We start from the raw sequence: 22700 nt of genomic DNA, 5'->3' as shown, positions 1-22700 counted from the left end.
AAACAAATCAGAGTTTATTGTATTTTTATAAAACACAAGCAAACTCTGGATTGACTAGAAGTGGGCCAAAGGGGGAAAAAAAGCACTACAACTGAAAATGACTAATATTTTTGGCTTTCTGAAAGGCTTATCTTTCTGTAAGTTGTAAAAAAATATCTTGGATGATTGTGAGAGAACTCTATAATTTCTCATGAACACCCATAGGTGTCAAGGCCTGTTGCGAGCTAATGGAATGGTATGTAATTTACTCTGAATTGTTGTACATTACGCTGTATGAAATACATACAAAGCTAATATCGAATGCATGGTGGGAACACTTGTGCAGACAGACTGAAGTATATTTCCATAAGACTGAGCTATACATTAAATGCGGTGCCTCTGATGTTTCCCACAACAAAGAGTTTTAAAAAAAGCCACCAAAACAGTAACTACTCTTGAAAGTCTTTGGAATAGCACTTCTATTTGTCTGGTGTACAGTGAAAACAAAGAACTGTAGACTAAAATAAATATCTATCAACTTGACTTTACAGTGCTGAGAGAAAAACGTTAAAAACTTATTGCAATACTAAGAAAGAGAAGTTCTCTCTATAAGGCTCATCAAGACCTAATGCTGAATAACTAATCTGTAGACAGACTTGTATTTGCAGATATCTTGAAAATGTTAGTGGAAGAGAATTGACTAAAGCCACAAAATTATAAAGGTACAGTGATGAGTCATTCCTTTTTCATTTTCAGTGACTTAATCCACACTCCCATACCATATAGACTAAAAGAATACAGTCTATTCACATACATACTTTCATTTGCTTTTATTTATTTTCATAGGTCAGGTTTTGTAAAATCACACACACTTTCTGATTACTTTCTTTCACTAAATTTTTCTTTATTAAACATTTGTTCTGTGATATATAAAACACACCAAATTGAAAGTCAAAACAAATGAGAAACAGCCAAAACTTTTAGCTAAAGCTTTGAGTATGTGCTTTTTTGCTAACAGCTTTTGTCATTAATTCAAGACAGAAATAATTCAAGACCATGAGCCGCCCAACAATACATTAATAATAAATTAAATATAATTATGATTTTTAAGATAATTCACTTAAAAGACACACACTTTTTTTGTTGGCCAACAGGAAATCTGTGTTGTGTGTTAAGAACAGAAAAGGAATCCCACAAAAAAACTCAGCTGAGACCTGCTGATGGCCTGAATCTGACACCCACAATAGTACTATTTCTTATTTTTGCTTAACTTCTTTTTGTTCTCTGCTTTTAGTTTTTCTTTCATTGTTTTAAAACAGTTTTTAAGTTATCCTGAAATCTGACTAAAAATTCTTGCCTTTAAAAAAAAGATATTGTCAAGATTTGCAATTTATCTTGCATAAAACTGACTCATAATAAAAAAAAAAAAAAGATACTGTAAATATTTATGGACAATGCAAAATTCTCTGAGTCCATTTATTTTATCTAAATTTCAATATTTTATGTAGTCTGTGGATCTGGCAAGCTCATTTTACTATTATATGTTCTGTTAATTAGAATAGTCTAAATGACAATACCCCTCTCAACAATTAAAATAAAGCCTCCAACATCGAGTGTCCCATAAAAAATATTTGATTAATGACATATCCCCAAATTCTCTCATTATAATCACTGGGCTTTGGTAGGAACAGATTTAAGACCTAATCATCGATATATACTATATAAGAGAAATTCCATATCCACTGGAGGCAACAACAAAACTTCTAATGATTGCAAGTCATCCAGCTTTCTTGAGTACCTTTTGAGTGTGTTCTGAGGCTAATCTTTTTAATGTGAAAATCTCCTTGCCACAATGGTCTCTTGAGTAAACACTTTGAGAAAAAGACCTCGACATGTTCTTTACTATTTGTTTGCATATAGGAAAAGCACAGGGACTCCTACTCCACACCACTAAATATCTTTCAAAAATCCATTTACTTTTACTCTATACTCCCTGAAGACAGCAAAAACACTCTTTGCATCTTCATGGACTCCTTATATTCTGAAGATTCTAATGCGGTCTTGATGAGCAAATACCACTTGCAGATTTATGGACATGTTTCTATGACTCACTGTAGCAGTTAGTCTCAAGGAGAGCAGAAGCTGCAGCTACAGATGACTAAACAGAATTAAAAAATTACACTTTTCAGTATAAATCAAAGAAAAAATGAATGAAAGATACTAGGAAGAAAGTAAGCTGTTTCTGACACACCAGGGTCACGTATTTTTCCTAGCAGTTATCACTGTTACCCTAAGATAGTGACAAATATTAAAGAAAAAAAAAAAAATTGGAGGGGATGTGAAAGTGGCTTTCACATGAAAGCACTGGAAGCATCATTAGGGGAATGCACAGTCAATACAGCACCAGAGTTGAACTACACTGTGAACAAGTGCTAATACCTTCATTGTGCAAAAAGCAAGGCTGTAGAACAGATCCCTGCCTTTGTTTCAGCAGCTTTCTCAGACTGCCTGTGGGTCACAGCCGTGGTGCAGTATGCCATCTCAATCCACAAGTGCTACTCTAAGATGATACAGCTGGTGCTGTGATCTGAGAGCTCCATCAGCTCTTGTTATTCAGGTCAAAAAGTAGAAAGCACTGGGTTTTGTAAGCTTCAAACTTCTTTGGCCATGTCTCTCTACTCCTCATCACAGCATCTGCAGCAATCTGCTCTTCTGTAAACCACTGTGGTATCTGTGGTATCCACTGGTTTTCTGGCTACCTTTAGTACAGCAAGGCTTTTGCTTGCATTGTTTACATTTTCAAATCTGCTTGCTCAGCTTACTTAAATTGTGGGTTTGTTTGCTTTTTTCCATGGCTAGTGGACAGTGCTACTACTACACACAATTGCACTCCAGATCTACTTCAAAATGATCAAATTTGACAAGGAAGGAAAGATGATAACTTACTTCCCAGAGATGCTGAGTGTTCCTGATGGCACCTGCTTGAACCTTCTCTGGTAAGAGCAGGATTCCCTGGAAGGGCCCAATCCAGGTGCCCTGCTGAATCCTCTGTGCCGCACAAATGCCATAGGCCAGGCCAGGCACAGTGCTGGTGCACAGACACACTTCCCGGGGCAGGTCCCGGAGCCACTCTGGGATCTCAGGTGGAGGGGCTGCTGCGGCTGCACTGCTGGTGCCCACCAGCCGGCGCAGGGAGTGGAGGGGCCCGTGCATAGGGCACTCACCGTTGCGGTTGTCAGCACACATGTCACATCCTGAGGGGCAAAGAGGGAAAAACACCATCAGTGTGGTGCTGCTGGCCACCACCATCACCAGTGCCATGGGCGAGATCATGCAGATCCCTGTACTTTTCCTGTCATTTCATGGCAGCCCAGCACTCACACACCGCGCCCCTTTGTGCATTTTGGATGGTTTTCCTAATTTCACCAAAGCTCTAAATAAGAAATTCCAAAGGCTGAGCAGAAACCCTGTAGACAATTTGCAAGCCTGGCGTGTTCATAGATCTGCCAAGACTCATTTATTTTAACGTAGTTTTTTAAGATTAATTTTTTGACTAATATAAATAACCCATTTAAACCACCCCAGTGTGTTTCAGCAAGACATTTTAAAGGACAGAGTGCCTTACCAGTCCCTCTCATTTGCCTCACCACAGCTCAGCCCAAGGGTTTAATTGGAACAGGATTTCATTTAATCCTTATTTTAAATGAACATTCACTCTGCTTTTTACATTAACATGTGTGTACATGCCTGCTCGTTTAGAAAATAGAATAAATAAACCAGAACCTCATGAATGACAAATTGAATCATGCATGGACGTTAACTTTCTTAAGCCCAAATCTAATCTTAAAACTGAAATTATGTAGCAAATATTACTGATTTCTAGCACACACATGAATATTTTTTTTATTGAATAGAAATGCATGTTCTTTGCCTGTTACATTTAGCTGAGGCTGGGGGGGGAAGGAGGGAAATAAACAACAACAGCAAAAAAACCACCAAAAACAGCGTATCTGGGTTTGTGAACAACTCGCATGACAAAGGATCAGTTTGTAAAAATGTTTATTTTCCTAACTGTTTTAATAAAGGACAATGTGATTCTATTTTGGGAAGATCCTACAATGATTTTTCTTTCCTGAGAAAAGAAAACTTTGGTTAAATGTTTCTACTGCACACTATTGAACATGCCATGGATGTACATCTTCCAGGAAAATGTTTCATGTTCAAGAAATCTGGAGATACGTTGAGTTAACATAACAATAAATCAATTGAAATAAGTTACCATCTTCTGCACATTTCACTTGTGTAGCACAATAAAGGTTTTCACGTAAATTTATTCCAGAAACACAAAGAAAAACCAATAACTATGCCATAGTACTCATATAGCAAGTCCTACATCTTTCCCCTAATAATTTTATAGAACTTACACCCCTTCTTATAAAAACAGAACACAGTATTCACTACAGAAGCTGGAGTTTCTTCATCTATGTCACAGATTTAGACTTGCTAGATTGCCTGTAACCACAGTTTCAATTCTCAGGGGGCCTGACTCAGATGTTCTTCTTTCTGAGGTGGATGCACTGTGTATTAAGTAGGCCTCTTTCCTACAGATCCTCCAAAGGAAAACCTTCCACTCAATTCAGTCAAACCTAGTAAAGGATAATAAAAGATGCATTTTCAAAGTATGGGTTCTATGTGCATTCTCCAATTTCAGACATGCTACCTAAGCACTCTTTCCTGTCATCCTCTTTTAAACTCTATCATACAAAAATGGTGCATTCAGCAACATGAAAATATTTGTCACTTACATGTGGAAGCTAATTTCCCTCAAAATCGTTACACCTTCTAGTCTTGCAGGAAATGCATGTGTCTCTACCCGGTGCTTGTCTGTCCAAGTTCTCCACCAGCATCATCGATTACAGATTTTAGCAGAAAGCCAGCCAGCAAGCCCTGAGTTGTGCATTACTCTGACGGGTGCCCCTGCAGAAGAAGGTCTCCTTATGAAACTCTCCCCATGCCATCCCTCCCTAACAGGTCAGGGCAGGAGGCAGGAAGAAGAGGAGCTGGCTAGCACGGCAGAATAAAGCCCCCTAGTGGGGACTGCCCTTATGTTGGCAAAAACACCACTTCTGGCTGGAGGGTGAAATTTTACCTTGCCTTAAAGACATACTCCCTGGCGCAAAACGACTCTTCTGTTGGGTTAAGCCGCAACTGCACAAGGGTTTTGCTCACTCAGACACGTCAATTAGAGGTGGTTGGAGGATGAGATTTGCAGGACCTCAGGGAAAACGTTTCTGGCTGGTCCTGAGAGAAGATTATTATGCAGCAGATATTCCAACAGCCCGTTCCAGGCATGATGAATAAAAGGCAGCAAGTACATGCCGGGACTTTTTTTTTTTCTGGTTGTTATTTTTTCCACAGCTAGTTTGGAAAGTGAGGTATCACCACACCATCTTTTCTTCCCTTTCCTCTTCAAAACCAATTATCAAAAACCCCTGTGTTTTTGGCATATCCAAAGATGCTAGCGGCAGCACTGGAGTTTGGCATTGGAAGTCACATAGGAAGGGATCTTAAATAGGAAAAGAGAAGAAAGAAAAACAAAAACTAAACCCAAAATTCCAAATAGTTTGGCATATGATACACTTTAAGCAGATTATGGCTGAACACTTTAATCTACAGTTGGATTTGATGACTTTAGAGATCTTTTCCAACCTAAATGGTTCTATGATTCTATGAATCTGGCATTTAACCGTGCAAGTTAGAAAGAAAACATCTGATAGGAAAACTGAGGACTTAAAGAGATGATGTCTAACCATGATGTCAATTAGCACCCAGGACAGGCTCCTGATTTTGACCTGTTTGCACTCTTTGACCATTTTCTAGATGTGTAACTCTCCTCATAGCTACTTACTAATGGCTTTCTTAGAGACACTGTATCTCCAGAGAAATTTACATTAAACATTCTAAGGCATCTTCATGATGCCATTCAGATAATTTCAGTGACAATTTCCTGCATCCTGCCACAACATATATATAACTTAATGCACACACATGTACCTGCCCAGAACAAGAATTTCTTTACTTTGTCCTGGCAATATGTGGGCATGAGTGCCGGTTAAACATTTTATTTCTACATTTCCAAGAAAAGGAAACTAAGAAATTGTCAAGGAGTATAAACAAACTCTGTGTCACTGTCATTTATTACAGAAAGTCACACATGATGATATTTATTTTCCACTGTCCAAAAACACTGGTAATGTCTTAATGCTTGGCAGCCACAGTATCTGATCTCCCGCTGTGTTCCCTTCCCTTTGTCCTGCCAAAGCTGAAAATTTGGAAAATGGAACATCTTTTGAAACTGCTTTGGCTAATGGCTTGTTGATGGGGGGGGGGGAGGATAATCTGTCTTTAATACTAAGCAGTACTGAATTTCTTTTTAGTTTGGTGTTTTATACATTTATCTTAAGTGGTTATGCAATTATACAAATAAAATTTTAAAAAATTCTCATAAATGTTATAAGGAGTGGAACCCCATTTTACCATGCCTTGAGTAAAAAGGCTACTGTGCATCATTTCCTCTTCTGTAACTAACTTTTGCAGTAGAAGTATCCATTTAAAGACCATCACTGTAGGCAGTGTATCCCTTTGACTCAGAGGACAAGGGAAGGATGTCCTTAACATCAGATAGGAGGAAAAAGCAAGAACTCCAAGACTTGCACACTGCCCTACCCCACAGGTAGAATCAACAGCATCATCTTCATGTATCTTTATGTATCCTGCAGAGAACAATGGAATGCAATGCACCAACTCACTTAATACTACATGGAAAAGAAGGGAGGAGGGGAATTGAGAGGGGGATTGTTGTGGTCAACTGACATTACAGGAGTCTCCAAACTGGATGGCAACCCATGCAGGTGTGGGAAGTTCACATAAAACAGGCACATTGTACAAGTGTGAACCTTCCAGAGAACTTCCACACAGGGCAACAAGGAGAGATGTACTGTGCCCTTCCTCCTCGAAGAGCCTTCGGCCTCGAAGAGCAGCTGTGTGAGTACAGGCCTTCTCCAAGAACAGCTGAAATTAACATTTCTACTCTCTGTAATAGCATCAGTCAAGCCCTAAATCCAGCCAAGAAGTGAGAAATGTGAGAAAATTCAGGGATTTGCTGAAAATGGAAAAAGAAAGTAGGACTGCAGCCAGAGCAGAGCGTCTTCCGATAAAATCTGGAAATGTAGAAGGTAAGGTCAGTGGGAGCGCTCCACTGCAGGGCCAGATATGGCCCAACATTTTGGAAGGAGATCAGTCCCTCACTTATACCTTCATACTCTGTAGAGAGCAGGATTAAGGAAAGAAGGAAGCAAGGAAAAAAATTAAAGGATTTCCTAGTGGAGTTGTTTGATATGGCTCTTTTGGGAGAATTGCAATATGTTACTGTTTATGTGCCTCCATAAAAATGAACACGGTGTAATGCCAGCACTACAACTCCATGTGAGTACACTTAAAAGTACTAAAACCAAGCAAAAGGACATATCATTGACCCAAACTAGAATTCTAAACACTCTTCTCTTAGATTGGTTTAATCCAACCTAAAAATCACTACTACTGCATGCTTTAAAGGAAATCTGAAAGGAGAAAGCTTTTGTCAGTGAAAGGTAGGGTTGTAACCAGCAAACCAGCTGTAACAATAAATGAAAGAAATACATTTTTGTCTCAGCAATAATATGCTTCAAAGGTGCAGTTATACTGGATACCTGCAGTTTGCCGGTATTAAAGAAGGGTGGCCTCTGACCCTCTGCTTCATAATTCACCGCAAGCATTCAGGTATCCAGTGTAAGTGGCCATCATTTCACATGGTATTACTCACTTGCAAGTATAAATCACCACAGCTGGCCCTGCATCTCTGTCTGGGCCCGGGTACCCAGCTAAGTGGGAGGGTGGGCTGGATGAGACAGTACCCTTTGCTTTCCTGAGGGCTGGAGTTTTTGCAGGGAATCACGGCCTCCCTTGTACCTCAGTTGCCTCATCAACGAGCTGGTATCAACCTCCTTTTACAAAATTAGTAGCAGTTTCTCGCAGACAGCCTGACTCGAGGCAGACTTTCGGGAGAACAAACCACAGATGCATTTTCTCCTCCGGTGCCCTGTATTTATATGCTTATTTATTCTAAATACTCGTTTCAGGAAGAGGGACCAAGCTCAGCCTGCTGCTCCAGTGGCCGGACGGTGCCCCGAGGGTGCCGAGTCACCGCCGATGGGTGGAGACCCACGGCCGGCACGGGGTCCCCGGGCGCCCGACCCCTTCCCTTCCCGGGCTTTTCCCCCTCGCTGCCCCTCGTTCCTCTCGCCATTTCCCCCGGTCGGGCTCCGAGCGTCGTCGCCGCGGGGGAGACAAAGCGGAGCCCTCGCTCCGCTTCCGCATCGGCGCAAGATCCACCGCGGAGTCCGAGACCCCGCTCGGGGGTCAGACACACCCCGCGCCAGCTCCTCGGGGGAAGATGATATACGAGGGCCGCCTGGGCGCCCTGGGGTGGGTCAGGGCGGCAGTCCTGTTTGTGGAGCGGCTTTCGCGTTATTTTTAAGAGGCGGGTGGGGGGGCGTGTTGAGGGAGGTGGGCTTTATTTTTCCTGCCTTCTGCTACAGGTATGAATGAATTGAATTTCTGTGTCAGGTATGAGAAGGGTAGGAGAATATTGTGTGTAGATAAACCTTGCCACCCTCTGCCCCTGAGAGACCCCCATGTACAATGCAGAGATGATGAATAGGCTCTGGGAGAGGAGATCGAAGTTCAGTCCGCACCGGCTCCACTCTCTCCTACAAAACTATAGGGCAATTAATTGTGGCTTGTCCCCTCATCCTTCATCTCCTGGTGGCACATATCGATGGAGATTACTGCTGATGGACCATTTTATCACCCTAAATAAACAGTCACCACCTTCTCTAACCTCAATCTAATGTATGGCTATCTGCTATGTTTAAGGGTTCTGGGTAACTAATGATGTAAAATAGCTAAATCATACAGGTTACCAGCAGCCTAGAGGAAAAAAAAATCCAAATATTTTCCACACCGATCCACTTCACGGCACGTTATATATACAGTGTCTCCCTGTAAATTGAATGGGAAGAGGCGTGCAAAGTGCTTGGTCGCGTGACACTTCAGTTTTATACAGCGTATTTATTATAGTGGCAGGTTGGTTCTTTCTGGTGAAGGTAGAGGAGTCTCAGACTTCTCATTGAAAAAGCCTCTCTGCAGCAGCTAGGGGCAAGCCTCCACGGGAGCAAGCCAGCCCCGCAGCCCCCAGACTCACTCTAGGAGCTCTCCTCCTAGCCTTCCGAGCGCCCCTCCCCCAGCGCCCAGAAATACCCTCATCGTTCCAGATTCAAGGCTGGGAAGCAAATCGTCCCCAGCCGCCTGCTACATTATCAGGGCTTTAACATAATCCCCTTTACTTCCCTGGGAGTAAAGACTGCAGGGCCCTAATTAGGGAGTTGTCTATTAATTGCCTTTTTTTATTATTATTTTTCCACAGCTAACCCCCTTTCAATTTAAAACAATTACACACAGACGCTTAACCCGCAGCTCCGTGATGGCCCTCAGCCCTCTCCCTCGCCCAAGACCGTGCCATATGCATTGATATTTGACTATCAAGGCGTGTGTCTATGGGGAAGCCGCCGCCCATTCATCTTCCCGCGGCGGTCACCCGGGGCCGGGCGACGCCAGGCGCTGCGGAGCGGGGCCAGGCGGGGTGCCGGGGGCCGGGAGGGCCGCCGCCACCGCTCCGGCTTCCCTGGCGGGCCCGACCGCCTCCCGCTGCCCCGCCGGGCCGGGCTGGCCGCACGGAGAGCGCCCGGTGGCACACAGGGAGCTCGCCGACACTTCTCCCGAGCGGGTGGGTCCTCCCGGGAGGTCGGGGAGATGCGGGGTGCCCCGGAGAAGAAGGAGATGCTCGTGGGGGGGGGAAAGGGGAATGCTTGGTAAAGTAGGGGAAACGAGGCGCTCGCTCGGATGGCGAGGGAGACACATCTAAGATTAGAAGCCGGGAAGAAGCCTGGGAGCTGCCGACACCCGCAGCGCGCAGGCTGGGCCCGGCAGAGCCGGCGGCCGGCGACCCCGCTCTGGGGAGGCTGTCGGTCCCGGCGCGGGGGGGTTTATACCAAGTTGGGCAGAGCCAGCCCGTCTCGGTGTCTCGGTAGGGCTGTCCGAAGATTAAAGTGCAGCAAACAGGTACAAAAACTAAAGTCGACGGCTCCTCACGTCACCCACAGCCCGCCACCTCCTTTCCCTCGAACGGGCACCTCTGGTGAGGAAAGGAGACTGAGGGTGGGAGTCAAGGCGGTTGGAAATCCTGCCTGCCCATGGATTCGGGGAGCCGCACAGGGGCAGCCAGGCCCGTGCCCTGCAACTTGTTCCCCTGATCGTCCGAGTGCGTGAAGTGCGTGGTATGCAGTTCCCGCACTCCTTCTTCATTTGCAGTTTACTTTTTCTTTTTCTTTTTTTTTTGGTTGTTTTTTTTTGTTTTTTTTTGTTTTGTTTTGTTTTGTTTTACGGCATGAGTTGCCCAAAGCAAATGTACCTGGCCCCAGAAAGTTGAAACATTCGAGTTAAAAGTTTCCCTCAAAGGTAACTAATGACCGCTGGAGCGACAGTCGCCCTGTAAACAAGTTCAATGGTAAGAATTTTTAGACCTAGCTGCAGGGGAAAAAAAAAAAAAAAAAAAAAGCTCGACACGGCGCTGGCTGCACCCTGCCCGTGCTTCCGACGGCGAGGGTTGCCCCGTCCCAGCCTAACGCGGCGCATACACGTCGCCGAACGCGACAAATCAACCCGTTTGCTTTCCCAAATTCCCCTTTAGTATCGCTGTTGGAAAGAAAATATTCAGGCTTCGCCTGCGACTCTGCGGGGTGCTATTATTCCACTCAATCCTTAAAAATGCTTCCCCCAAATCCTGTTTTTTTAATCTTCCTTTCTATTTTTAAAACCTTTATCTTTTAGATTTAGGGAGCTGCTCCGAGAAGTAAAACATGTATTGTCTGAACGGTTCGGTTGGCGATTAGAAGTGCATTTCGGATTACATTTACTGTATGTAATTTATGAGATCACATTTTCTGCACCCGAGAATAGAAATATACATGAACATGTTTCACTGGAGGGTAAAACTAAGCATGAGGAAGTCGCTTAAAACAAAGCCGACATCCAATACAGAAAGATTTGCAATGTTAAGAAAGCGGGAAAAATCTCCACCAAACTCCGACTAAACTTTTCTCTTGAAAGTATGCCCAACTCCCAAGACTATGCTAACATCTAGGCAATTTAATTAACACACAACACAATTTCATGGAAACTTTCAAAACAAGCTCTGCATCTGAAATGAAATTAAACGAATCAGCGTTTTTCTTGGGCGTGTGTTTATGGATCGCTGTCTTGGGGTATCGTTTGTCTGCTCAACAGCCTTCCTTAAATAGACATTTAGGAAGTGGGGTTGGGAAGGACAACAAAAAAATAAAGAGTTTTAAGAAAACTTAGTAGAAATGAGAGTGTTTGAAGCAATGCAAAAAAAAAAAAGTACAGGCACCGAAGCCATGGTGCACTGTTATAACAAGGGAAGATCCGTGTGCTCTGGATGTTAGTAATAGAACTGTTGAGCTATTAGGAGTTCATATAGTTCTTTTCAGCCCGTGAATTTCCTTGGTTGCACAGGAGTGACAGATATAGGAACAAAGGAGAGACAGAACCAGATTCTAAAATTACAAACCTCTCATCGATACAGACGTTTAATAATAGTGGCAACCCCTTCCCCTCCCCCTTCCCCCCCAAAAAAAAAACCCCAAAAAAACCCGACTGTATAATTGACAACAGCAGCAGTATTAAACGCTTTCTATCCACTAAGTCCTATCCTAAATGAATTCTGACACTCATGTAGACTTTTTCGTCTAGAAATCAGTTTTGCTTATTAAATGACCATGTCGTGCATTTCTATAAAGGTGAAAACTAAAACCAGTGACGTGTTAACGAGGTCTGAAAGGAAAACGATACTCTTAGATAAGAGGGAGGAAAACTTTGTCCTAGACCATGAGATGAAAACTGCAACTTTTCCCTGCCCAGATCGGAGGAGTAATTGATTTCTGGGTATGCAGCGAAGCCTGGGATTTCCAGGTAGGAACGGAGTGAGATATGCAAGGTGAGAAATGACCACCTTTCTGGTAAGTTGGTCTGAAGCATTTCTGAATCCATTTTCCTAAGCAGGCCTCCGAAAGAAATCTACCCCCACCACAACCTTCCCGGTGAAGCGTGCCTTCCAGGGAAGGACCTGGGTCTCAGGAAAGAAAAACTGCTACCGAGGGGCTGCCGCCCGTCTCCTGAAACCACTTGGAACAACTCAAAGGCAGCTCAAGGGATAGAAGGGCAGGGCGAAGCATGCTCCTCGTGGAGGGAGAGCGGTGCAGGCACCAACTGCGGTCCCCCAGCCTGGAGCGTCCCCAGGACGGCCCAGTGAGGGAAGAGGCGGAGGATGAAGGGTCGAGAACTGCTAGAAGGGGCACGATACGTACGGTTGTTGGGGTCACTGGTGTGCTGATTCAAGGGGATGATCTCCATGCGCTGCTGACCGTACAGGTAGTAGTCCAGCTCCTCGGCCGTGCAGCGGTACCGAGCGACCCCACGATCGCCGCATTTGCTGCTGCCGCTGCCGGCCCCGCACAAGTCCTTGCCCTGCAGGGGAGTGGGCGCTCCTGCGGCTGGGAGATCCGAGCTCTGTAGCGGGCCGAAGACTGGAAGCTGGGTCACAGGCAGAGAGGTCAGGCCGGCCAGGGAAGCGGCCGCCGCGGCGACGCACGAGGAGGTGGAGGAGGAAGACGGAGTGGACGAGGAAGAGGAGGAGGAGACGGAGGAGAGGGAGGTCGGGCGCTGGCGGAGGCTATCAGCCGGGGGCTCGGCTCTCTCGGGCGGCTGAAGCTGGGCGAGGGCCCCGCTGCTTTTGAGCTGGCTGCTCTGAGGGAAGAGCTGCTGCCAGTGCTGCAGATAGGCGGGATCCACCTTCAGGAATGCGGATCCGCCGGGGTCGCCGGGCTTCAGCATCGCTCTGCCTGTAAAGAGGGAAGGAAGGGGATAGAAGACGTGAGACCACCCGCCCCGCCCCGGCAGCGCCGCCGCGACCCCGCGGCTCTCTCCACGCTCGGACACGCCGGGCCACGCGTGGGCTCTGCCGCGGCTGTGCGGGACCAGCGGCGGGACCGTACCCGCGCCACTTCCCCTGGCGGGAAGTGCCGGGCTCCTCAGGAGAAAATCTCGTCCCGAAGAACCTCAGGGAGGACACGCGGGAACCATGGTGGCCGGGGCGACAAGACTGTCCCCCGGAGCGCGGGCAGGACGCGGGCAGACCCGGGCATCCCGTCACGCCAACCCGTGGCCGAAAAGCCCCTGGCCGCCCCGCAAGGAGCTCAGCTCACCCCGTCCCAGGCGCACGCACTGTCCTCCCCTTTCATTCCCTTCCCTCTCCTCGCGGGAGCAAACGACTCTCCGCTGACAACAGGGAGGAGGAGAAGGAGGAGAAAAGTTCAACTACACGCATACGCGCGCGGGTCTCTTCTCTCCGGCTGTTCCTGCTTTCCACGCTGGCGTTTGGAGGCGGAGGACGAGGCCCGGCAGAGTCCTGTCCCTTGCGAAGGTGTCCCGCTGTGCCCGGCCCGGCTCTGCCTTACCTGAGCGGGATGAGCGCTGCTGCGCGGGCGGAGGTTTCGGCAGCCCCGGGAGCCTGAGCAGGAGGAGGACCGAGAGCAGAGACTTCTCTGGTCTTTGTCCACGAGGGAGCGGGGTGATCCTCTTCCAGGTGCCGGGTACCGGCGGGCCGGCTAGCTGCGAGCCGCCGGGCTCCCTCTGCCGTGGCTGCGCATCGCAGTCGCGGCCGGGCGCTCGGCTCGGCTCTGGCAGGCTCCGGGCGAAACACGTGGGTTTTACGACAGCGCAAAATACAAGTGTGTGTGGCGTGTACGAGAGGGAGGGGAGGGATCGGGAAGTTACCAGTGAGCCTGGATACAGAGCCCTTTTTTTGGCAACTTCCCCCACTTTGTTCCCTGCTCAACTTTTAAAGGTGTCCCTTTCTTCCCTTCCCTCCTCCTTGCCTCCCTTCCCCTCCCCCTTCTACCTTTCCCTCCCTCTCTCCTACTCTCCAGCCTCCCTCCCACCCTTCGTCTCTCCCTCTCTCTCTCCCTCTCTCTCTCTCTCTCTCTCTCTCTCTCTCTCTCTCTCTCTCTCTCCCTCCCCTTAGCTCCGGGACCACAGCGCCCCGAGAAGAGCTGGGCTTTTATCATGACGGGAGGGGAGCAATGGCTCGGCGCCGTCCAGAGCGGTATCCCCGCCTCTGCACTGTCCCCAGCGCCGGGCTACGGGAGCTTCCGGCCCCGGCGGCCGAAGCGCCTCGCAGGCGGCCAGCCTCCCGTTAGCTGCGGTCTTGCCTCTCTTGCCTTTTGCCCCTCGGGGTCTAGGGCGGATTTTAAAGACCTACTCACCCTGACCTGATACTGTCCCAGCCACTTTATTTAACGTGTCTGCTGAGATGACCTGTCTCCCTTTCCCCTCTTCTACTTGAGACCAGTGCCAGGAGGTCCCAACACAGCTGAGGGAACCCACCGCCCCAGAGTTTCTCCCTCCTCAGACCTCGCATCCTCCGGCACCATTAGTACGCCTCTCTCCTGCTCTTTGTACTCGGTTACAGCACAGAGCAAGAAGTATGCCAGAGTGAAATGCAACCTGTGGCAAGAAACTTCTCATCTCTAGCGACTTTTTCTCTCCACTTTGCTTAGAAATTTACTGAGAAGTTTTCCGCACTACTGCTCAGTTGTTGAGCTCACGCATCAGTGAGTATTTAACAGGTTTGGAGGTTTTTTCAGTTTCTTCCTACACCGTATGAAAAACTAGACAAGAACTATAATCTATTAGGTATATCACGTGTACTTAGTATGCCTTGCATTTAGGACAAAATCTTTACACAAAGTGTTTATCTCACCAAAACATCTCTCTAGTCAGAAAAGCCTCCATAGACAGGTGTCACGCTGACATGGAATGTTGAGCTCCCTCTAAACATAATGTCCGCGCGTGTAAACTGTTTTCGCCATACTTTTTTTCCCCCCCCCCCCCCCCCCCCCCCCCCTCGTTTCTAGTTTATTTCTTTCCCACCCTTCATTCTCGCAGAGCCTGGGAAAGCTGCTGCTGTTTAGACTTTGTCTGTCTGTCTAAGGCAGGACATTTTAACACAAATTTGAACAGGGTTGGGGCAAAAAATGTTTTGACTGGCGTCATTTTGACAAGGCCATCCGTCATCTGCTGTATAGATTGATAACACCTAAGTTAAAGGCAAACACGAATAGGAACACCCCCCAACCAACATTTTTATGGGTTATGAAGTTGCCTATGAAAACCTTTTTTATGTCTTTGATCAGTTCTATCGTGCATCATGTAATAATTTTCATCCCTCTCTCTCTATTAACACACTTTCTGAAGTTTTGCAGTGCTACTGCTCAGCTAAGGGACAGAGGTGCGGGTCGGGAGTCTGTTCGCACAGTGGCTGGAGTGCGCGCAGCGCAGTGCTGGGTACACTGACAGTGGGTGCTCTTAGTTTCCTCTGTTTTCACTGCACTAATACAGTGTCTCGTCCATAGCCAGCTCCAATTTTATTCCGCCCCATCCGACTCTTTCCATTTTATTTTTTTTTTTAAACGTGCACATCTGCATTATGGTTGTGTTCCTTATTAGACGCCTTTTAAAAATACTGAATTGCTTTTAGTGGCAGCAATCTCTAAAAATTCGTTTCGTGCTAGAAAAACGTGATGAAGTGGGGAAAAGCTCCTAACTAATGGGCTTAAGTACATTGTCAATATCTGCACTTGCTTCGAGTTGTTAGCAGAAGTATTCCATGCGGGTTCATATTAGGAGGACTTTAATCTGTTGCTGTGGGCTTTTTTTTTTCTTTTTTTTTTTTTTTTACAGACAGAAAAGTAGCGCCTTGAGCGATCAAGGTGGCAGAATAAAATTCATAGGCTCCCTTGACACCTTGGGACCCTGCCGAACCGGAGAAAAGGAAAAAAGAAGTACAGGGCTCGCTGTCTACGCCGGTGCTCAGGGCCGTGCGGGCAGCGGGCGGCAGAGAGGGATCCCTCGGCTCTGCCGCGAGTCCGATCGGTCAGTCGCTCAGGAGGGGTGGGCGGACCTCATAAGGCAAGTCTTGTCCTTTGGCCTTTTTCCTTAACGACGAGCACCCCCGCTGCGCCGGGTCCACTCGACCCAGGGTGGGAAAGCAGGAGTGCGGCCGGGGGGAAGGTCGGTGGGCAGCGGGTCAGCGCCGGTGCCGAGCGGCGGGCGGGGAGAGCAGGGCTCCCCGCACCGGGCCAGCGGGAGGGGAGTGGCGTGCCTCACCGGGGCAGAGGACGGCTTCTCTCCCAGCCTCTCCGACACACCGTCGCTCCCGGCTCCTTCACCCCCTCGGGAAGAGCAGAACAGGCAGATCCACCAGCAGGGCTCCCAGCCCTGAACCTGCGTCTCCCCGGGGTGTCTTTAGCAAACCGTGACCTCTGGTCTCGCTTCCCAAGGCAGAGCGGTTTGTGCGCGTCCCTTCTGTCTCCGCCGAGTTTGTCTACGGTCTATTTGTTACTGTTTCTCCTTTTTTTTTTTTTTTTTATTATTCTTTTTAAAAATTATTTTATTTCTTCCTCCAGGATGTAGAGATGTGCAGAAAAAAGAAAGGAGGTTTCAACTACTGCCTCCTTCTTCCCCTTCTCTCAGGTTTTTTCATTATTTAGAGGACGAGTGCTGAAACAAATCACATTGACCATTTAGAAAGCGATCAAACCTTTATAAAAATCCATCGCCTACGAATCGATTGGTGAATATTTGCTAGGAATTTGTTCAAAAGAAATAAATAAGGAGGGTAAGTGTATTAAATGCAAAAGGGGAACACGGTGGTGTTTTTCTTCATTGATTAATGACCTCTAAAATAAAACAAGCGAGAAGAGGAGCCAAGATCGATAAATTAACTACCCAAATTCATCATTTTCCCTGCGATTGTTTCTTTTTCCCTTTTAGGGTGTTTGGTTGGGTTTTGGGTTTTGGGGTTTTTTTTGGATTTTTTTTTGTTGCATGGTTTTTGTTTTGTAAATAACACTCAAGAAAAATGCCCGTCTCTTTGGAAACTTGAGGGTTTTATTTTACGCTGGGGGTAGAAAAGGGAGCTAAACCCCCTTTAGAAAGGGATTGAATCGGGGACACCCTATCTGATTTCGTTTGACACACAATTAAAAAGTTTGTCTTTCATATTAATTAATTCTCCTGATCTGGGGAAGACAAATGGTCGGTTACCTCTGACAGGAGTCCGATAAAGGATTCAGCAGCTTTCCTTCTTGCCCTAGGCGTCTCCTCATTCCAGTTTTAAGGTCACGAGCGGCCGAGTTAATAATTCATTAATATAGACATTTATTCAGATGGGATTCAAGGGGTTTCGCGCTCTCCTACATCTCACCGTTCGGATTTCAGTTCGCCTCGAAGAGAAGAAGAGGGGGAGGAGAAGGGATGGAGGAAGGCTCTACACAATGGTCCTACACGGACCTATTTCTACACACGTGGTTAAAACGTGGTGCCCCCACCGAGAGCCCTCCCGGGACAGCCGCGCCGGGCGCTGCTCCTCCGGCCCAAGCAGCGGCCAAGGGCCAGGCGGCCTGGTGGCACCGCCGCCTCCCGAGCGCTTCCCGAACTGAAGCCACGCACTTCCCTCCGCTTTCTCCTTCCCCGGAATTAGAAAGCGGCCGAAGCGCGGCAAGAGTCAGTGAAACTACCCGAAAAAGGCGCTGGCAGCGCTCCCCGGGGCCGGGCACGGGGTACGGGGCAGACGGGACTACGCGGAGCCGGGCAGGGGGTCGGTGCCGGGGGTCGTGCCGAGGGTCGCCGCCGGTCCCCGCCGCCTGCGGGCAGTGCAGAGCTGGGAGGGGCCCCCGGGGGGCGCCCTCGGCCCCGCCGGCGGGGCGGAGCGGGCGGGGGCGCCGGCGGGCCCCGGGATGAGATCCCCAGCCCGTGGAATGTCCGTCCGGGGACTCGGGACAGGCACCTTGCTGCCTTCTCCCGGGCTGTGCTGAGGGGCGGTAGGTATCGGGATGCGCTGATGCCTGGGATGCCCGGGGGACAAAGGTATCCTGCAGGAAAGGGGACTGTGTCCATTCCCTGGGAGCAGGTAGTGAGAGGCTGGCCGAGGAGGTCTGCTGCAGGCCACTGGTTCAGGGAGAAGGGAAAACACCTGGCCACGTGGAATTGGACAGGGATTTTTAAATGATTTGGCAATGGCTACAAGACAGATGCTAGCCAGATCCATAATGACTTTCTGCTGCTATTGACCTGATACGGATGTGAACTAGTGACCCTTGGGGCAAAATGCGCTATAGTCTATTATGAATTCCCCCAGCCACCAAATCGTCCTCATAGATTCAAATATTTATGTCCATCAACAAAACAAACTCTGCTCCAAGCAAGACATGCTGCAGATGGGATGAGAAAAGGAATTCTCTGCTGTAAAGACCAAGTAAAAATAAATCAAGTCAGTGTACAAAGAAAGTTGCACTAAACCATAACAAATTTAGATTAATTTAATTCCTAATTTCATGCACAGTCCATCTGAAAGTATTCTCAATTATTTGAGAATTAAATTAGCTTTTCAAACATAGGTTTTGTCTTTAGTCTCTTTTTTCTTTTCTTTCCTTTTTTTTTTTTAGCCCCAAACCACTACTAAGTCTATAATCCAGTACATTAATATGTTTTTCCAGATAGGATTACAGAATTTAAAATCTATTCTCTGGGTGATAACAGGTTTAATAGGTAGAATACTTTAATTACCTCTGACATCTAAGCGCAGCTTTTGAGATTTTTTTTTATTATTTCTGCTGAGTGCACACTCTTACATGTATTTCATTCACCACAATTTCAGAAAAAGTGTAAAGGAGCAGTCTGAAAGGCAGACCTCCTTTACAATCCCTGATGTCAAGCCTTCCAAAATCAAGCAACTCAACATTTTGAATGCAACACTGGCTGGCTACTTCAAGCAGGGAAACATAGAGAGTTTACTTTATCTAAAAACAGTTCTCAAAAATACAGAATCTATTATATATGATTGTTTGCATGTGACATGAAAATGATAAGGTCTGGACAAAACTCAAGAATAGTAGTATGTCAATGTTTCATATTGTCATAAGAATAATGTGGGTTTGCCACAATATTTTTAAAAATAAATGGAAATTGTAGGGTTCTTTTCCAATTTTGCCACAGCATCATAATCATGACTCAATATTTTTTAACAGAAAAACCCTACACTTTCTGTTTTCCACTTAAGTGCTACTTCACAACTTACAATTTTCTAAGAGATTTCTCTACGCCTGAACTGTGGTAGCTTGATTTTTTCTGTTTGTGTTTTGGTTTTGTTTGTTTGTTTGTTTGTTTTTATTATTATTTGGTTTTGGTTTTTTTCCTTTGTAAATCACTGCTGAATCTAACGATGGGGAAAGGAAAGAAAAGACTGACAGGCTCAGGGAATAAAAGTTCAAAACAGGGACTGTGTCTTCTCTTGCTTTGTGTACCACCAGGTAAAAAGCTGCAGGAAAAATTCTGAAATACGTGTCCTGTTAATGTTCTTTTTTTCTTACTGGACTATGGGAGATGATTTTTTTTGCTTACAATAAGCTCATCTGTCTGACTAACTTCCATTAGTCAAATTCTGGAATATAATTGTTAATTCTGTTATCATTGTTCAGGGATAGCCATTTTGGTTGTCACGGTTTAATCCCACCCAACAGCCACTCACTCACTCCCCCACCAGAGGGATCAGGGAAAGAATTGAAAGGGTAAAAGCCAGAAAACTCGTGGGTTGAGATAAAAACAGTTTAATAAGGAAAACAAAAGCTGTACACACAAGCAAAGCAAAAAAAAGGAATGAATTCACTGCTTCCCATGGGCAGGCAGGTGTTCAGCCCCTCCAGGAGAGCAGGGCCCCATCACATGTAGCAATTACTTAGGAAGACAAACACCATCACTCCAAACATCCTCCCCTTCCTCCTTCTTTCCCGCACTTTATATCCTGAGTATGGTGTCCTACAGTATGGAATATTGCTTTGGTCAGTTTGGGTCACCTGTCCTGGCTCTGTTTCCTCCCAGCTTCCCATGCAGCCCCAACTTCCTTGCCAGTATGGCAGTACAAAAGGCAGAAAAGGCCTTGGCTCTGTGCAAGCCCTGCTCAGCAATAACATAAACATCTCTAGTTTATCAGCCCTTCTGTGAAAAAAATTAACTTCACCCCAGCCAAAACAAGTACATTAGTAAACTTCTACGTGTAGAGAAGGAATTGGGGACAGAGCAATAGCTCTTTTGAAAGAGATGTGTGATGTGTATCATGCATACTGTGGAAAGTGTCCTGTCACAGCTTCAGCACTAAATAGAAAATTTTTAGCTGCTACAACAGCACCTCACAACCAATGGACTTTACTAGGTAAACGAATAAAACTGAACAGGATATGAAGAAAAACTCTCAAGGAGTACTCTCTAAATCAAAAACTGAAATACTCAAGTAACTGCAGTAGAGTATTTGCCACTCCATAACAGTTGCTCTAGTGCAATTTCTGAGTCTTTAGAAGACACGTTTGTTTCACTTCTTCACGTGGTTAATTACTTTCCATAAAGTGATCTAGAACTATGGGTTCTTGGCAACTGACATGCAGAACTGAATCCAGAAATACAGCTACTCAAAGAAAAAATTATATAGATAAAAAACCAGGCTTTTCAAAAGAAAGCAAGCATACTGTACTTGGCAATTTTCTGCAGCAAGGCTTACTTTCTAACATCCTCCAGTGTGAATTATTCACAGAAAAGGAGCCAAAACCAAAACAGCTGATGTATGGAAATATATAGAACGACCACACACTGTAGGCTAAAAACCTACCTGAGCACCCCATTGTGAAATCCTGCACTCTTTCCTTCTGACTAAACAAATCAGTTTTTCTAGTTTCCTGTTTGCCTTCTGACAACCAAGCTGATCTTACTACTTCACCTTGTGCACCTGTGCTAAATCTATACTGGGAGCTAACTCCCCTGTTTGGAGAAAACAAGTAGGCTTTCTGTAGCCTGTCATAGTTACTTGGCCTCCATCTAACTGAAAATATTAAAAAAAAAAAAAAAAAAAAAAAGACAACCCTAAAAGGTAAAGCTGAGCTATTGCACATTTTGGCTGGAGCAAGCTAGGTGTTCTGCTACACTGGCAGTGCAAGTATGAATTTTGGGGTTTAGAAAGAAGAGAGAGAAAGTATAGATTGGAAAGAAACACTCTGGTCACCAAGTTTGCTACAATGACATTGGAGGCAACTGTGGAATAGCTGTTAAGTTCAAAAAAGTTAAAAAATGAATCATCTCTTTCTACTGTACCCTCTCCTTCTTCCCTCAAAAATACTCAATAACAATCTTGAGGCTTTCAGTAAAAAAGATGGGGAAAACCCTCATAAATCTCCAAAATACAATGCATCATAAGTAAAGAAATGGAAAGGCAATTGATGCTTTGGACCTCTGCACTGAGAAAAGAGTTCATCAAGAAAAACACCCAGCGGACCTTAGAACAGAAGAAATAAAAATGTCCAGTAGAAAGGTTCCATTAGACCAAACCATAATGGTCAGATTTATTTCATAAACGTAAGAAAAACTTGACCAGTTAAACCCTATGAATGCTCCAAGACATTGAGCCTATCAGTGCACTTGTAGTCATTCCTGATGCTTGGAAGTAAGAGAAGTGCAGCTAATTTTTGAGAACATGATTTTGCATTGAGAAAAAGTAGAAAAAAACTGAGGCTAACCACCCCATTATGGTATATAGAGATACAGTGGAAGGACAAAGGAGATGGGAGCCAGCCTATAGCAGTTGGGATCAGGTAACACCTGCGCTGACATTTTGAAGTAATCATTGAGGAAAATGAAGGGATAAGAATCAAACAACAAGCTGTAAAACTCCATCTATCTTCCTGGCACCAAACTACGCAGGAAAGCATCAGAGACTTAGGCAGTGGTTATCCGCATCCTTACTGTGCAAACTGCCTATAGAACAGCCAGTGGCTTGGAGTGCAGAAGGGATTTGACCAGACTGTGAGGACTCAGATGGCACACTGCTCCATGTGGAGGTCTGGGTGAAGCAGCATGAATGAAAGTTTCAGCTTCTACCTAACAACCACGTACCAGAGCAACTCGTTAAACCATGTTCCCACGCCAGAATGTCAAATGTACACGTGACACATCTCCTGCAACCACTGCTGTAATCATAATACTTCAGTTCTGCCCCAAAGCCAAGAGCAAACCTTAGAATGCTGTTCCTCCCAAACTCCATTTTTGGTATGAAAACAGTTCCTATAGCAACATGTATGGGATATGTCCTTTCACTTAATCCCGAAAGGATCACCATTGCTTCTTTTGTTCCAGTGAGAAAAGACCACTACAGTGATCTTAAGATACATTGTCCTGATCTTCACAACAGCATAGACTGAAGGTCTTGGACTTTGCAAACTATGAAATTTGGTTTTCTGATTTTTTAAATGTTGTTTATTTAATTTAAAGTATGAGAAATGCACTTTAAAACAGGTTCAACAGTTATTACAGGACCTTTACAGGACAACACGTGGATAGTAAGGTACAGGTGTTTCATATTTCAGTAACTTAACCAAAATATACTT

The 22700-nt window shown here is 45.8% G+C and overlaps 1 protein-coding gene across 1 annotated transcript in view; it reads right to left on the bottom strand.

Annotated features, from left to right (window-relative positions):
* The window catches only part of PRDM6 (PR/SET domain 6), a 75001-nt gene extending 61157 nt beyond the window's left edge, over window positions 1-13844 (bottom strand). Inside the window, exons 1-3 of the mRNA XM_027652639.1 lie at window positions 13671-13844; window positions 12522-13055; window positions 2926-3233 (exon numbers count right to left, since the gene is read on the bottom strand). Of these exons, the coding sequence (XP_027508440.1) occupies window positions 2926-3233; window positions 12522-13047 (834 nt within the window). The 5' untranslated portion in view covers window positions 13048-13055; window positions 13671-13844. The remainder of the gene's footprint in view (window positions 1-2925; window positions 3234-12521; window positions 13056-13670) is intronic.
* Between the last annotated feature and the right edge of the window lie 8856 nt (window positions 13845-22700).

This window comes from Corapipo altera, unplaced genomic scaffold (genome assembly GCF_003945725.1).
Source record: "Corapipo altera isolate COAL_440 unplaced genomic scaffold, ASM394572v1 61286, whole genome shotgun sequence".
Taxonomy (NCBI): domain Eukaryota; kingdom Metazoa; phylum Chordata; class Aves; order Passeriformes; family Pipridae; genus Corapipo; species Corapipo altera.
This window is presented reverse-complemented; position numbering and strand designations above follow the sequence as displayed.